This window comes from Ctenopharyngodon idella, chromosome 9 (genome assembly GCF_019924925.1).
Source record: "Ctenopharyngodon idella isolate HZGC_01 chromosome 9, HZGC01, whole genome shotgun sequence".
In the NCBI taxonomy this organism is placed as follows: Eukaryota; Metazoa; Chordata; class Actinopteri; order Cypriniformes; family Xenocyprididae; genus Ctenopharyngodon; species Ctenopharyngodon idella.
In genome coordinates this window covers 32,542,857-32,560,889 of record NC_067228.1, presented here as the reverse complement: position 1 = coordinate 32,560,889, position 18,033 = coordinate 32,542,857, and the positions used below count along the sequence as shown (strand labels likewise).

General features: G+C 38.7%; 1 protein-coding gene across 3 annotated transcripts in view; it reads right to left on the bottom strand.

Moving 5' to 3' along the window:
- The window catches only part of rapgef4a (Rap guanine nucleotide exchange factor 4a), an 89,331-nt gene that overhangs the window by 12,487 nt on the left and 58,811 nt on the right, over window positions 1–18,033 (bottom strand). Inside the window, exons 7-23 of one of the 3 annotated variants that reach the window (XM_051905060.1) lie at window positions 16,828–16,878; window positions 16,586–16,692; window positions 15,281–15,402; window positions 14,828–15,011; window positions 14,409–14,493; window positions 10,949–11,009; window positions 10,691–10,767; window positions 10,296–10,442; window positions 8,110–8,207; window positions 7,897–7,982; window positions 6,008–6,086; window positions 5,659–5,809; window positions 5,410–5,498; window position 4,926; window positions 1,650–1,679; window positions 1,483–1,561; window positions 1,056–1,202 (exon numbers count right to left, since the gene is read on the bottom strand). In XM_051905060.1, coding sequence (XP_051761020.1) covers window positions 1,056–1,202; window positions 1,483–1,561; window positions 1,650–1,679; window position 4,926; window positions 5,410–5,498; window positions 5,659–5,809; window positions 6,008–6,086; window positions 7,897–7,982; window positions 8,110–8,207; window positions 10,296–10,442; window positions 10,691–10,767; window positions 10,949–11,009; window positions 14,409–14,493; window positions 14,828–15,011; window positions 15,281–15,402; window positions 16,586–16,692; window positions 16,828–16,878 — 1,594 coding nt within the window. The remainder of the gene's footprint in view (window positions 1–1,055; window positions 1,203–1,482; window positions 1,562–1,649; window positions 1,680–4,925; window positions 4,927–5,409; window positions 5,499–5,658; window positions 5,810–6,007; window positions 6,087–7,896; window positions 7,983–8,109; window positions 8,208–10,295; window positions 10,443–10,690; window positions 10,768–10,948; window positions 11,010–14,408; window positions 14,494–14,827; window positions 15,012–15,280; window positions 15,403–16,585; window positions 16,693–16,827; window positions 16,879–18,033) is intronic. The other 2 variants (XR_007931552.1, XR_007931553.1) reach the window with 2 other exon arrangements.

Below are 18,033 nucleotides of genomic sequence, written 5' to 3'. Positions count from 1 at the left end.
CAATAGAAGCTGGAATGGCGTTAAAAAAGAAAAGAGATTTTTTTTTTTTTTTTTTTTTTTTTTTTCGATTTGGCTTGACATATATAGCCTGAATAGGCTGTTAACTTTAGAGGTTTTGTGGTAGGCCTAAAATAAAATAGGGCAGTTTTGTTCATAATTTATGTTTACAAACATTATAAACAAAGCTATATGGTTAGGCTATTTGTAAACATTTTACTTTATTTACCGATAATTTACATTATTTCTGAATGTAATAATAAAATGCGACGTATATGCGACATATCTTTTTTCCTCTCAGGAATAGAATCGGTATTTTGCATGCAGCAAACATTTTAAAATATCTTGAAAAAATACTTTATAAATAGTTGATAGTTTTTAATTTCGTTTAGGTTTACATTTGGACAGAATCTTGTTATAAAATATAATTGTAGGCCTATTGGCTAAGACGGCAAATACTCTCTTTGTTTTTAATAAATAAAATGCTGTACGTATTATTATTATTAAGTAGGCTACATGCAAACAAACAAACAAAAAAAATAACGTTATTAACCGTTATTTTTTCTAAAAAAAAACGGTTTCGGAACGTTAATAATACAGAAGGAACGCTGGAACAGAAACGTGTGTGTTTTAAAGCAGACTGGCCCTTGCTATATTTTATCTAACTCAGTGACACTATCAGTATGGCTTGAGTGTCCAAATACTTGCTACAGTGTGCGGCCACAGTAATGTCAGCACTAGGTCACAGTGTAGCAGACGTGACTGGCAGTGAGAACGGAACATCTGTCTCACACACTAATAGAGAGCAGCAGCACTGGGATGCAGAATTTGAAATGCTACAGCAAGATGGGTGCAGCAAAGAGCTCATATTGTCAGCCAGAGGTCAAAGAGATAAGAGTCAGTACAACAGCACACTCTGCAAACATGGAATTAATAAACCTGCAATTAATCAAACACGAATGAAAACTGAGGAAATGGCTGTCAATACAGTGATAAGAATGGAAAAATGGGTAGTGTGTGTGTGTATGTGTGTGTGTGTCTTTTTTTTTTTTTTTTACCTCCAGCGGAGCTGAGGTGGATGAGAAGAAGCTCATCGCCTGACCCCAGCTTATCGGTAACCGCGGAGATGACCTCTCTGACAGACGCAGCAACAGGCACTCGGATAGTGGAGTAGGTGTGATCACTGCAGTACACCTTAAAGAGGACTGCACCAACAAAACAAAACAAAAACTGTTCATTATTTCACATTACATGGCTGCATTCCAAATAAATCTATCTGTCCAGGGTGCTTTCCCCTGCCTCTGGCCTAAGAAACTGGGATAGGCTCATTGATATGAGATTGATATGATTAAACATTTATATGAGAAAGATGTGTGGAAGAGGTGTGGATACTAATATATCTTAATAGTTATCATGCTTGGTGTGAACAGGCCTTTAGTCATGTACTAATGCAACTACTGAATTGGAGAGCAGATACGGACTCACTCTCATCTGTGCTTTTGATTGGCTGTCGCTTCTGCAGTCTGTCGTTCCCGGTGCTGAACTGACGCAGCAGGACTTTGTGCTGCAATGAGAGAGGACTATCACATGACACTTATTCAGCACTGAAGGAAATACTACAGAAACTGTGTTTGTTTTTATTTTCCCCTCACCTTTTTCTGAGAGGGCAGGCCATCATCGAGCTGCGAATAAATGTTATGAGTGTTATGAATATGAGCAATTAAAAGGTTTCAGTGACTGAACTAAATCTGTTATGTTAACCTTATGAAGCGTACTGTACTCCGTACTTTGTATATGTCAGGAAACAGACTTGTAGAGAATGGTGAGTGAAAGATAACACAGATTTATTAATGATCAGAAGTGCACCAGGTGAGTATTTGCAGTAAACAACAACTGAGCAGATGAAGGGGATCAGTCAAGGCAGGTATGCAACACCACACACACGTGAACACCAGTATGTTGCTGTAATCAATTACTTGAGGATAATTCTCTTTGTCTTACAGGTATTTGGAGACTCACACTTGGGAAACAGGAGATGGAGAAGAAATCTGGAGGTAGCGATAATGAGGAGAAAAACACTGAAGTAAGTAGTACAGGTAAGTATATCATCCAATGCTTTGGTAGTTCCTAGTCATAGACCAGACGAAGATTGTCTGTGTGGTAAAGGCTTTTGTAGAGAGGCACTGATGAGGGTGATAGCTGGCAGGTGTGGGTGTGTGCAGGTGGGAGCCAGGAAGGATGATGGGAAATGTAGTGCTGAGGTGACAGGTGATCGTGACAGTACTTCCCCCTCCCGGGCACCCTGGTGTCGGATAAGATGACCGGTCGGGAGCAGGAAACCAGGGTGATGCAGGGAAGATGGAAACCCTCCAAGGTGTCACAAGCGATACAGAAAATCAAGTAGGTGCCGGCAACACAGGAAGCCGAGGAGGAGATGGACATCAGGCACGCCGGCTGCAAGATGGACATTTGGAGCACCGGCTGCAAGATGGAAATCAGTAGTGCTGGCTGCGAGATGGACATCAAGAGCACTGGCTGGGAGACGGACATCTGGAGTGGTGGCTAAGAGATGGTCATCTAGAATGCCTGCTGACTAGAGAATGACAGGAATGGACTGGACAGACCTAGGGACACGCTGAAACAAACAGAGGACAGGAGAACAACCCTCAAGGCCAGGACAGTACAGACAGAGGATACATTATTGGCCTTAGTGGCTATAACGAGGGAACAGGCAGACTAGGGAGCTGGTAACACTGGACTTAGGAACAGTCACTATGGCCGGGGACGGATAGCCCCCCACCCCCCTCCTGGCTGAACTCTGGGACTGCTTTCTCTGGAGCGGGCATTCAAACTACTCTCTCTGGAGTGGGCACTGGAACTGCTCTTTCTAGAGCCGACTCTGGAACTGCTCTCTCTGGAGCGGGCTCTGGAACTGCTCTCTCTGGAGTGGACTCTGGAACTGCTCTCTCTGGAGCGGGCTCTGGAACTGCTCTTTCTGGAGCGGACTCTGGAACTGCTTTCTCTGGAGCGGGCTCTGGAACTGCTCTCTCTAGAGCGGACTCTGGAACTGATCTCTCTGGAGCGGGCTCTAGAACAGGCTCTGGAACTGCTCTCTCTGGAGTGGCCTCTGGAACGGGTTCTGGAACTGCTCTCTCTGGAGTGGACTCTGGAACTGCTCTCTCTGGAGCGGACTCTGGAACTGCTCTCTCTAGAGCGGACTCTGGAACTGATCTCTCTGGAGCGGGCTCTAGAACAGGCTCTGGAACTGCTCTCTCTGGAGTTGCCTCTGGAACAGGCTCTGGAACTGCTCTCTCTGGAGCGGACTCTGGAACTGCTCTCTCTGGAGCGGACTCTGGAACTGCTCTCTCTGGAGCGGACCCTGGAACTGCGCTCTCTGGAGCGGGCTATGAAACTGCTCTCTCTGGGGTGGGCTCTGGAACAGGCTCTGGAACTGCTCTCTCTGGAGTAACCTCTGAAACTGCTCTCTCTGGAATGGGCTCTGGAACTGCCCTCTCTGGAGCTGACTCTGGAACTGCTCTCTCTGGAGCGGAGTCTGGAACTACTCTCTCTGGAGCGGGCTCTGGAACTGCTCTCTCTGGAGCTGGCTCTGGAACTGCTCTCTCTGGAGCGGGCTTTGGAACTGCTCTCTCTGGAGCTGGCTCTGGAACTGCTCTCTCTGGAGCGGGCTTTGGAACTGCTCTCTCTGGAGTGGGCTTTGGAACTGCTCTCTCTGGAGCTGGCTCTAGAAACTGCTCTCTCTGGAGCAGGCTCTGGAACTACTCTCTTTGGGGCGGAGAACTGCTCTCTTTGGAGCGGGCTTTGGAACAGCTCTCTCTGGAGTGGGCTCTGGAACTGCTCTCTCTGGAGTGGGCTCTGGAACTGCTCTCTCTGGAGTGGGACTCAGGAATTTCACACACTGGAACGGACTCTGGAATTTCACTCACTGGAACGGACTCTGGAATTTCAGTCTCGGGGGAACATGTGGCAGCTGACGCCAGTATCTGTTGACAAAAATGATCGTTTAATCTGCTCCAAAAGACTATTTTCAAGGTGCTATCATTCCATGGCACCAAGTTGGAGAGCTCAAGAATCTCCTCTACGTAGTCCTCGATCGAACGACCATCTTGTGATATGGAAAGGAGCACATTCGCAGGGTCAAATGATATTGTGTCCATGTTAGGTGCTGTCTCTTAAGGCCTGATCTTCTGTCAGGAAACAGACTCGTAGAGAATGGTGAGTGAAAGATAACACAGATTTATTAATGATCAGAAGTGCCCCAGGTGAGTATTTGCAGTAAACAACAACTGAGCAGATGAAGGGGATCAGTCAAGGCAGGTATGCAACACCACACACACATGAACACCAGTATGTAGCTGTAATCAATGACTTGAGGATAATTCTCTTTGTCTTTCAGGTATTTGGAGACTCACACTTGGGAAACAGCAGACTGGAGAAGGAATCCGGAGGGAGCGGTAATGAGGAGAAAAACACTGAAATAAGTAGTACAGGTAAGTTTATCATCCAATGCTTTGGTGAGTCCTAGTCGTAGACCAGACGAAGATTGTCTGTGTGGTGACAGGTGTGGGTGTGTGCAGGTGGGAGCCAAGAAGGATGATGGGAAATGTAGTGCTGAGGTGACAGGTGATCGTGATAGTATACTGTAGTTCATACTTTTTTTCAGGAAGTTTAAAGGCCTTTTAGTATAATTGTAAGTCCACCTTTAGATCGTGGTTCACATGTCTTTTTGATGTGAAATCTTTAACGTAAGAATAACTTTTATATTGTTAGTAATACATCAAGACGAACACTTAGTGTACTCAAGCAGCAAATATGATCATCAGGCTTTTGAGGAACGTTTATTTGTTAATCTCTCAATCATCATTGTTTTGCATTGCATTATACAGTATGTTTTGCCCCCTACAATAAACACTACAGAGCTTTGATCATAAAACTAAGAAATTTAATATCATCTTACTACGACATATATTATTGGCGGATATAGAGTGATGACATTTTATGTAAGTAGTCTGTTATACTGTTATACAGATCTCATTGATATACATTACAAGCATCAGAATTTCATTAGACTTTTTGGCCATATAAATAACAGCAACTGCACCAAACTGGATATTTTTGCTCAGTTTGTGCCTCTGAATTAATTGTTTACCTCCTCGAGAATGAGCTCCATATTCTCACTATATTAAACTATATGAGCCATAAAACCTGATGTATCAAATATGATACTCAAATAACACATATGCAAACTTTTTTTTTTATTAATACTTTTTAAAGATTTTTTCTAAAGGTTCAATAAACTGTTTCATTTCAAAAAATTAGATTTGTCTGACTATTATTTTATATGTCAGGCTTCATAGGGTTAAAAACCTCTCATGTGTAAGACTCTGCTCTTACTTTTGCTTTATGATCTTCTCTAGTTCAGGCAGTTGATCTTTCAGAGCTGGAATGAGTCTGGAATCTTCACACACTGTCTCATAAAACTCCTGCAACAGACAACATGTTCGGACTGACAATGAAATACACACTTAATCACAGCGGGACCAGAAAGTCTCCACAAAATGAACAGCTTTGTGAACTGTCTAAAAACTTCAGTCAACCGACATGGCTGAACAGACCAGACTGAAGTTGAGTAAAGCTGCTGACCTGGAGGAAGTTGAAGGAGCTGTCCTCCTCCTGTAGGTGGTCTGTGTTGATGGCGGCCCACTGTAACACCAGACGAATCACCCTGCGCTTGTTATTGAGAGTGTAATCCATCTGCTCCTGTTCACTGCCCTGAGATGCCTGAGCGTGATAGGTGCACAAGTGCTAAGGACTTAAAACAAAGAGACTCGCACACAAGCGCAATCAAATGAAAACAATATTCCTAAAATACACAGCTAAGGCACACTGACACTGGCACCCTTAACTGAGCTGAAGCACTGTGTTACACATAGATCTACGGAGACTACAGCTTCTTATTTCAGCCATAAGCCAGTAGAGCTGTAAAGGATATTGGGCCTCAAGCAGTGGACACAGCTGACTGTTTGGGACAAAAACACAGTGCATAAGCAAAAAGTCATCCAGAGCAGGATCTACAGAGATGGAGAAAGAAAGAAGTTAGTTAGGTGAGTTCAAGGAAGCTACAATTTGTAACACTGAGCATAGTTAATAACTTATTGTGGTTAATGATTGGTTTCTTCACAGTGCATGTACAGTAAATGTATGTTTACAGAGTTCCCACTCTTGAATTTCCATGACTTTTTCATAGCATTTCCAGTCATTTGTAATTACTGAAGAAAGATTTTTTAAAAAACATTTTGATCATTGATTCAGTAAAGAATCATTTAGACCATTTTTTTTTTCAACCAGTTTGAATGATTCATTGAAAATAAATGATTCAAAAGAAAAGGAACATCACTATAGCACTATATAAAGTTTTACAAAAGCTGTACACAAGGGCTACTTGTGTTCAGTAGTTTGTGGTTGTTAGTTTACTGCGTCTACGTCAGACGGATTGTCCCCTGGAGGCTTGTGTTGAAGACTTTTGTGGTCTCTGCTATCAAGGGGGCTTTATTGATTTAGCTTTAAAAGGACATATTTTGGAATGGTCTAAATGACTTTATAAACTACTTAATGCCTAAAAATACTCCTCACTGGACTCTGACTATGCCCTGTTGTTGAGTGGCTCATCATTTACTGTGGGAAACGCAGATGAGGAACTATGCGATTCCACAGTACCCGCCACGCCAGAGCCTCTTCATGTCATGGCCGCCATTCCAGAGTCTCCTAACATCAAGGCCGCCAAGCCAGAATCTCTCAAAGAAATTTTTGGAGGGCTGTCATTCTCCTGGCAATGGAGGCTGGTCCCATGCCCACAAGCCAGCACTCCCAAGACCAGCGATCCCAGTAGTCCCAGTGCTTCCAAGTCTGGTGGTCTCAGGCCAAGTCCAGCAGTCCCAGAGGTAGTGGCCATTGCTATTCTGTATGTGTAGGGTCACACACACATCCTCAGAGGTGGCGGTATCCGCCACAGCTCCATCTGAACCATCTGCTTGCCATATCACAGCCACGGAGGCCATTTATGTACTCGCTGTGCCCCATGTTATGGCCATGGAAGCTGTTCACAAACTTCCTGTGCTTCATATCACAGCCACGGAGGCCATCCATGCCTGCTCTATTATGAAGTCTGTCTATGTTTCTGCTCCGCTATGACCTCCTGATCCACCAACTCCGCCATGGTGGTGTCCTGCTCTACTGGCTACACCTTGGCCATCTGAGCCCCCAGGGGTTTCGCCTCTGCTTAACTGTCCATGGCCTCGCTTACTGCCTTATGATCCTCTGTTCTGTAGTCCATGCCCGCCTCTACTCCATGATCCAGGCCACCATCCAGGCCCTCTTCCTCCGGCCAGGCTGTCCATCCCTCCCCCCTGGACTTCTTCCGCTTCACCACCCTCCTGAACTTTTCGTGTGTTTTGGGTGGGGGTTCTGCGTCGGGAGCAGCCCTTTGAGGAGTCGATATGCCACATCTATATAGGTTTTCTCCATGTTTTCATGTCTTTTGATTTTGAAATTTGTTATAGTCATGTTTCCTTGTTCCTGCCATGTGTCATCTTCTCATTGGTTCATTATCTTGTTATCAGTTCCATTATTTAATTGCTTCATGTTCATTAGTTCCACCTTGTCATTGGTTGTTTTGGTCACCAATAGTTTTGTACTTAGCCCTCATGTTAGCCATGTTTGTTTGTCTCGTATCATTGGTGTCAAGTCAAGTTTTTGTTTATTTTGAATTTGTTCACATTTGATTAAATAAAACTGCACATGGGTTTATCAAACTTGCCTACAGTGGATTATTATTTACAGTTTCCCTGTTTAACTGCACATATTTCTCTGAATGCATTGTACCTGACTCTGTGAATTGGGAATCAAGTTTCACTGTCTCCAGAAGATGTTCCAGAATCTTCTCTGGAGTTCCTGACATCACAGTGTACCTGAAGAACAGTTCCAAGGTCACGGTTTGACATGTAGTTTGAGGTTGTTGACATATAACAGTTTATAGTTTTTCTATAGTAGTCTTTAATTCTTAATGTTAAAATTAACAGAAGAAGATAAATGTACTTGAGAGGAGAAGAGCTGGAGCTCCTGTTGTTACTTCTCTCCAAAACTAACACATCCTCCTCATGTTCCTTCAGACGGACCGTGTTCGCCTCCACATCCTGAATACACACACACAGATGAAATACAGTATGTGAATTAGATTTAATCATAACTAATCAAACTATATATTTTTTCTGATGTACTAACAAAAATGGCTGGTTAGGTACACACAGGAAACAAATCACAACAGACAGAAATGATGTGCTCAGCTAATGTTGGATTAGTGCTGTTGTGATGGTGTATCTGATGTCAGCACTAAACTCACAGTTACACAGCACTGAACTGAGAGCCCAGATCATACAGATGAATTAAGAATGAGTCAAATGGAGGTGTTCTCCACAATGTCACTTCTGTAATGTATTGTTGTAATTCAGCATCATTACCAGTAGAGGGAGACTCACACTCAATTTATAGCAAGGGTTCCAACTTTTTTTTTTTTTTTTTTTTTGCAGTTGAACTCGTGATCTAAATGACTAGCATTTACTTTAGCATTTTCTTTTAAAAAGTAGATATTTTAAGTAATGTTATATAATGAATAATACATTTTATGACACATTTTTGCATCAGAGACAAATATGTGCTGCTATATTTTATCAACAGTATATTTTTTCTATGTAATAATGGTTGAAATGTTCAGTAAGGTCTTAACCATTTATATCTGTTGCATCCATCATAAACTGATACCGTGAATACAATTTCTTTTTTCAGTTGCATCATGTTGTGTGTAACTATGCAACAAATGACCCTAGAATGTGAAATCTCACTAAATCTCTCTATATTTGTTTAGATAGAAGGCATCCTGTTTCTGTCTGTGCCAAAGACACTAACACCCACACCCTCACTATCAGACTGAGCTTCCGCTTAGACACTGCTCTGGCTTTCCTGAGCTGAGCTCCCTATTGTCACAGCGCTGGGACAGAGATTCCCCTGTGCTGGTGATGGAGGGACGATTATACTGTACACACACACACAAATGCAGAGACAGCATGAGAAAACAGTTCGACGATAATTACATAGTCATTAGGCTGAAAATACACTAGCAAAAATGGAATTAGGGGAATTATGTAGTAACTTTTAAATTTGAGCTTCTTTTTGTCTATATTCCAGCTCTGTTTACTCTGTTTTAATCAATATTTTAATCAATATTGAAGGAGTTCACATGTTTCCTTCACTAACTGTTACAACTCACCCATTTCAATGTGTGTAAAGAAATTCATATGTAGGTACCAGGGTTATTATCGCTAACTATAACTAAAAGAAGAAGAAAAAACATTTTTGTTACTTAAAATAAAAACTTTTTTATTTCAGCCAGCTGCCAAAGCAACATTTCTCATTTAAATTTAACTAAAACTAAATGAATTAAAACTGATAAATAAAAATGATTAAAAACTATATATAAAACATATTAAAGGAAAAACTAAACTAAAATGACAAAAATGCACAACAAAATTACTAAAACAGAAGTAAAAACAGAAAATAAAAGAATAAAATCTAATTCAAAATATTTAAAAAATTATATAGTAAATTATAAACTAAATTATAACTATAATACATTTTCAATAATACTAAAAATCTAACTTTAAAAATCAGAAAATTAAAGAAATTTAAAAATTAGAAAAGTTGCTCTGGCAACTAAATGAAATGAAGTTGAAGTACTAAAATTACTAAAACTAAAACAGAAATAAAAAAAATAATAATGCTAAATAGAAACAAACAAAATTACTAAAACTTAAACTAATAATACCTGAAAATATAAAGCAAAAGCTAAATATTAGTAAATACTATAATAGTATATAAATCATACTACACTACAATTTAGATTTGTCTACAAAATAATTTCAAATATTTAAGAATAACTGGTAGCGTATACACCAGTGTACCACGACATTACATTATATATCTGTTATCGTCACTGTACCGTATTACCACTGCAGTACTGCATTTTTATGATTTTATAAATTACACTGTAATATTTATACAGTTAAATTTAACTTAAATACATTAGGTTACAGCAACAAAACAAAATTTAAGGGTATCAACTGCACCACTTTTTACAGTGTAGAATATTTGACAAAGCACTTTTTTAAGTGCAGGCCATTTGTTTTGTTGTGGTTGTTAAGCACAGATAGTGAATAATTAGCGCTGACCCTGAGGATTCTGTTGAAGTCTTCCTTGTCCACTCTCAGGAAGTGGCAGTTGTCCTCTCTCAGTACGATAGATGCTGCCCGGGGGGCATCATTCACCAGAGCCAGCTTCCCAAAGTCATCTCCCTCGTGTAATGTACAAACTACACCCTGCGAAGAGACATTACATCTCAACAGCCCGCTGCTGTCTGCCGAGAGCCAGACAAAGCAGCAAACAGCACAGACAGTTATGAAAACATATTCTAGCTTTAATTGAATTTGCACACACACACTTTCCTGGCACAGTTTGCATGTACTATAATTGGCTTGAGAGTCATTAGCTGGCCTGCATTATCACACATTAAACGCTTAATTAGTCTGTTGAACATGAAGCATTAGTAGAGAATTACTAGTCTGACCTTTCCATAGATCACCACGTTAACGGAGCCCTTCAGAATGATGTACCATGACGTCCCCTCTTCCCCTTGATTAAACACTAGGAACAAAAGAGATCAATAATTAACATGAAACTTATCTGATTATAATAGCACAGAAACATTTATCAGCACAGATTAGGCAGATAAATTCAGTAGTCTTTTAAATCTGTTTGTTTCTGTGTGGTTTGACTTAATTTTGCAAAGTTAACATGTTCATGGTATAATCATTTTGACACTTACACACTGTGCCTGCTTTTGCATGTGACTCAAATATTAGAACACCAGCTAATTCCCTCTTCACCTGAGGAGGAAAGAGAATACAATAGACTCTATATTACTGATGAAACAAATGTCACCATGTAATTATGAAAAAAGGAAAATCAGCGTTATTTGAAAGCAGATGATATTTTAAACAATACACACATATTAAAGTTCAGCTTGCTATTCATTTTTATGCACAATTGTGTCATTCCAAACCCATATAACTTGTTTTTTTTCCCCTCTGTGGAAAACTGTAGAGCGGAGTCATAGAAATTAATAATTTAATGAAAATCATACCTCTCATTCATGTACATTCAAATGTGGCGTGTCAAGATATGCCACGCCAGGTTTGATATTGATGACAATGTTTGTTATTGAATATCTCATTACTGAAGTCAAACCTGGCTCAAAGCAGCTTTTTCAGTGAATAATGAATTCAATTTTAGTCTGTTTCTTCACACAACCTGATCTCAAAAGACTTTTATTAAATATTAAATATAGTATAGACTTATGTACACTTGTGATCGAGAAGAACACTTTCAAAAAGAGAACTTATTATGGAAATAATATATTTTAAAAGAATATATGCGGACTGAATGTAATGTTTTCAGACACTTAATTGCATGTTAATTGTAATTAAATTTATTATAGATGTATTATAGTAAAAATTTAGATTAAACGCATTTAGCTGAACTTTATAGTGCTTTTTTACCCGCTTAAGTAGAACTTAAAGGGTTAGTTCACACAAAACTGAAAATTCTATCATTAATTACCTCGTCGTTCTAAACCCGTAAGACCTACGTTCATCTTCTGAACACAAATTAAGATATTTTTTATAAAATCTGAGAACTCTCTGACTCGTCCATAGACAGCAATTTAACCACCACTTTCAAGGTCCAAAAAGGTAGTAAAGACACCGTAAAAATAGTCGATGTGACTGCAGTGGTTCAACCTTAATGTTATGAAGCGACGAGAATACTTTCTTGCGTCGCTTCATAAAATTAAGGTTGAACCACTGCAGTCACGTCGACTGTTTTAACAATGTCTTTAGTACCTTTCTGGACCTTGAATGTGTTGATTATATTGCTGTCTATGGACAAGTCATAAACCTCTCGGATTTCATCAGAATATCTTAATTTGTGTATAACGACATGAGGGTGAGTAATAAATGACAGAATTTTCGTTTTTGGGTGAAATAACCCTTTAAGTACTTTACTTTAATTTATATTGAAGCTTGTGTCATGTATTTACATATATTTGAAATCTGTATTAATATTGTTGCAGTACAGTACATTTATTAACTTTAAATGTAATATAGAATAATACGCTATAGTTAAAATTATAATCAAGTACTTTTCATGATTTAAAATGTACTTTAAGATAAAAGTTTTAATTTGACATTATTACGAAGTAAAAGTTGAAGGTCCAAATGTCAGTTTCAGTGCAGCTTCAAAGGGCTTTAAACGATACCAGAAGAGGAATAAGGGTCTTATCTAGCAAAACGATTTTCTAAAAAAAAAAAAAAAAAAAATTATATACGTTATATACACAGGTCAAAGTTTGTCATATACAATATGCTAGTGCAAGTATATAACAATTAGTTCAAACTTTGACCTGTGGAGGGCAGTAATACACATAGCAGCGTCTACACTGCCGTGATTCTACTAGAAGAAGAAGAAGAGAGCTAGTTCAAGACGAGCGTCTATGGTTAAAACGTATATAATTTTTATTTATTTTTTTAGAAAATGACTGATCGTTTCACTAGATAAGACCCTTATTCATCGTCTGGTATCGTTTAAAGCCCTTTGAAGGGCCAACTGACCCTTCGCAAAGACCCGCCCCCCTTAGTTACTGTTGCTTTGTCCGACAAACCATGGCGCTGTCACGCCACACAGAGTGAAAAGAGCAAAGAGTGGCTCTTTAATGTGTCGTGACAGATCGCTGTAGCGCCTCAGCTCAAGCGGTTCATAAACCGATCATCTCTTCCTACTAGTTAATTTATAGTATCAAATAAACATGAATGAACATGAGAAGATATGTTGTTTCAAATGCGGAAAGACGTCAGTCCACACCATTTTTTTAAGTTCAAGTCCACCGAGGTTAATCTTCTAACTCCTGACTGCTTTGTCAGACAAAATGGCGGATTCTGCGTTATGATTGGTTAGATCGCTTGTCAATCAAACTCCCGGCGAAAGATCAATTGAAATCCACTATAAGGAGAATAATCCTGGAATGTTTTCATCAAAAACCTTAATTTCTTTTCGACTGAAGAAAGAAGGACATGGACATCTTGGATGACATGGGGGTGAGTAAATTATCAGGAAATTTTTATTTGAAAGTGGACTAATCCTTTAAGTGTGTTAAGAGCACTTTAAGTACACTTGTGTGTCCTTTTACTTCAATAATATTGTAAGTACAATACAGTTTTTTATACATTTATACATATATACTTTTTTTAAAAAGATTTGAAAAGATTTGAAGTGCACTTCTTTATCACAAGAGTATGGGTGGGACTACTTTTATGGTGCTTTTTTGTCCTTTGTGGAGACGAACACCATCTGTTCCCATCCACTTTCATTTTATGAGAAACAGAGGCCAGCAAAACATTCTGCGTAAGTTCTTCTTTTATTTTGCACAAAAGAAAAAAAGTGTTACAGGTGATGATAGAATTTTCATTTTTGTCTTAATCGTTCTTTTACTGAAATGTGTGTATACAAAACTCATTTCCTCTAACCTTATATAGGCCATGTACACACTGCAGCAAAATTCGGTTGTCAATTCAGCTTTTAGTGCTTAATCTGTTCTGCACACACACACACACACACACACACACCGGTCAGTAGTTTACAGGAGTGACATCCACATTCTATGACTGAATTAACTGCAGGTAGTGAAAAATTCACCGCGGTATGTATGGAACTGAACTGAACAGCTAGTTGTTTATGACATATCAGAGATGTGTCTCTCTTCTGTATGTGCAGTGCAAGCTATCACGGGGAAAGCAGTATAAGCCTTGACTCATTTGTGTTGCCAGATCCTGCTAGAAAAACAGCAAATAAGAACAAGCCCATAAAAAAACGAAATAAATCAAAATGCTTTATGCAGAAAATAATACCAAAATATCGTGAGCCGCACCTGCTTACTTAATAACTCCATAAACTTGATCGCTTTATGAGCCAACCTTAAACAAGCCCAAAAAACGCTTATATTAAGTGGACATGGCAACAATGCGAGCGCTCTCTCTGTAAAGCAGCCTACAAGCATCAACAAAACATGACACCTCCGTCGACTGTGCTTTAGGTAAAATTGTTGAACATAACAAGTCTTTTGTCGCTGTAATATTACTTCAGCCAAAATAGCAGATACTAAACACGCGAGATGCCAGAATGTTCCGTACGCACACAGAGCGATAATTTAGGGGACTGTCATGTGGACTTACAGTGGTAGAGAGATGTGATAAGGCTTTAATATGTAGCAGCTCCTCGTAAATGATCTCCAGGTCATCTACTGTCCTCTGGTCAGGCCTGCAGTGCAGAGCAGAAAGGACAAGGATGTCATTAGGCAGTGATGACTTTGGAACTATCTGACATTTTAAAAAGTGTTGTCCTGGTGCAGATTTTACATCTTCAAGGACCTTTAAAAGGTCTCTGCTTCAGTTACAGCATGCATATAAACGTCTAATCTGTCTTTGGAGAGTTTCAGACTATCAGAATTGTGGGAAAGTTCATAGGAAAGCAGCCAAACAGTGGCAGATATAGATCAGATCACTTTGAGGCACTTCTCTTTATAACCCAGAGTCCTCTGGGGGACGTAATGACTCATATTAGCAGGCGCTGATGTTTCTGAGGAAGAACGTACTGTTTCCGCAGGATCATTCGCAGATGGGCGTCAGGTCCGATCTGAGAGAGGAGCAGCAGGGTGTCCTGCAGTTCTTCATCACTCTCTTTCTGCTCTTCCTCATTGGGGAGGGGTGCCTCCTCTGTCTCATCGTCCAGGAAGCGATAAAACAGATACTTATCTTGGAAACTCAGCTCCTGGTCCACTGCAGCACAACACAGAACAGGAACCACAAAGAATATATAAACACAGAAACACATTCGACCACATCACATTTGTAGTGCCACTCTAAAGGGAAATTATCATCTGGATAATAGATCTTAATATCTGATGAAAAACAGTAAAATTAGCCTTTTTTGTAACAATGTAATTTTTGATCAGTTTAATATGCTTTTACTGAATATAAGTATTAATTTCTTTAATATTTCTTAATGACCCTAAACTTTTGAAAGTCAATGAGTATGACACCCTCACCGTGGTTTAAGACTCCCTCCTCCAGCAGCACCTGCCACATCCCCACAGCCTGAACACGAGAGTGCACACAGGAAGTGTGCTGCATCAGCCAATCAACAAGCTCTGTGCCCATACAGCACCGCCTACAACAAACACAGGTGTGCAGGATACTTAAAATAATCCATTAATCCACTCAACACAAGTATTCACACTGAATCACACTGAAAGATTCATTCTTGAATCAACAACTCACTGATTTAAATTATCTGGTCAGAGTGTGTCTCCAGTTACCAGTTCACTGAATTCACAAGTCTGATTCAAAATGAGCCAAGAGCAGGAGATTCTGAGCTCGAGTGCGCGTACGACTGATGGCGCGAAAAGTAAGTTACTAATGTCGAATCTTACGATTTATACAAATGAAAATCATATTTAGGTCACAACTGTCAGTTGTTTGTGAACTAAATCTCCTGTAAAGGAGCAAGCTTTTAAAGCCCATTTTGTGAAATGCCTGAATATGGACATGTCCGTATTTGTGTATTACCATCTGATCGTTTTAGGTAAAAACTAAACATAATGTTAAAATAACGCGAATTAATTGCAATGCATCTTCTCCTCTGCCGTATAATAATGTCATTTCTATTTAAATTTGTATGTGTAACATGTTTTGTTTTGGTTTAGTTTCATTGTGTTTTGGTTCTGTTTTCCCTGTTCTGGTTTGCCTGTGTTCCCTAGTTAGTTTCCTTGGTTGTTAATTAGTTCCATGCACCTGTTTCTGTTCAGCTGATTACTCTCCCTTGTATTTAAGCCCTCAGTTTCCTTTGTTTCATTGTTCGGTATTGTTTTTGTTTAAGCGTGGTTATTTCCTGAGCTTCTTCCATGTGATTCTCCTATGTGTTTCTAGTAGTGGAATTTATTATTAAAGACTCTTTTTGTTATCCTTTGTGATCGTGCGTTTACTACAGCCTACACAGCGCCTGACGGTATGTCATGTATTTAAATATATTTGAAATTTCATATAATGATGTAATTGCAATTTAGTACATTTAAAATGTGTTTACATTAAATGTAGTATTGAATAACAGTTAAAATTATAATCAAGTACTTTACATGTGCTTTAGTATGCTAGTCAACACATAAAAATAAGATTATTAAATAAGATTATTAAAACAATGATTTATTGATTAACGATGATGATGTATTTTAAAGTAAATGTCTTCATTTTAAATTATTTATTATATACTTATTATTTATTTAAAGTGCACTTTAAATAAAATGTGATAATAAAGTATAAATTGAAAAATATATGTAAATAATACTTGTATTTACCTGTATGTTTTTAGGTGGTACTTCCTGTCTCTGATCATTTGTGGTGCCCGGAACAAGATGGTGTTTCGTAACACTTTACCTGCCCGTAGGATCTTTTCTGATGGCACCTGAGAGACAAACATTAATACAGAGAAACAGAGAGAGAGAGAGACAGACATAAACCTCTCTATACATAACATAATGTTATACTTCAACACTGTGACTGACAGGAGATGGACTGACAAACAGGATGGTTGTAATACCTGAGTAATGGATTTGGGGTGATGTTTGGTGGGACTTTGAATGAATGATTTCTGGAAAACAAAAGGATGATAATGTGGGACCATTAGGTTTATTCTTCAGTGTTTTGTTAACCTTTATACAACACAAATACACAGTGAAATATTGGCAAACAGTTTTATATTGGTTCTGGCTGACAGAGTACACTGTAAATCTCTTCAATAATAAATGACTGCTTTCTGTGAAATATTCAGACTATATTCAGACTGACTATATATACATATATATATATATATATATATATGGTAAAATGTCATAACATCTCATTTGCTGAAGCATGACAAAAAGAATTTACAACTAGTGTCACTGGATTTAATATAATAATAATAATAAGATAATATATAAATAATAATAATAATAATAATAATAATTAAAGTTGCAAGCAGCATTTACCGCACATAAAAAGGTATTATATTTTATTTAGAAAGCATGTAAACACTTAGATCATAGATGGAAAAGACCATTTACAGTCAATACAGGCAATTTAGTAAGGAAAAACATGGTTTTTAAAGGTTTTTTGACAGTTATAGTGTCACCTATTGCCCGATCTCCACCACTTTTTTTGGGTGTCCTCAGAGTGTGTCCATACATACGTGTTTCAAATTTGGTAAAAATATCTCATTTCGTTTTTAAGTTATAGACACTTACATATATGAGAGCATAAAAAATGATCCAAGAATGTCTTTGATTGGATTTTTTGCCACTTCCTATCAAAATTTTGACATTTGGGCTTTGGCGGTTAGTTAATCAACTTAGGTTTCGTGTTTCCTACACTGGTTACGTCTCGATTGGACTAACGGTTTCGAAGATATTCGCAAAAGTTTTTTAAGTGCTAAATCACAACATTGCACAAACCATAAGCCCAAACCTGGCAAGTCTGGTATCGTTGGACTCGGCATGGTTTCAGGAGTCTAAGGACATGACTCCCGTGAAAATAAGTCAACCACACGTTATACACATTTTCATCCAAAACCATTAAAAACATATGTTTTTTAAAGGTTTTTAACAGTTATAGCACCACCTATGGTCCGATCTGTACAAACATTGGTGTGCTTCTTTAGAGTCATATGCTGCATGTGCTCACCTATTTTCGTGAAGTTCTGAGTTTTCGTTTAGGTTTTATAGGCTTTTGGGTATATTTAGCCACGCCCACTTTCTAAATGACCCTG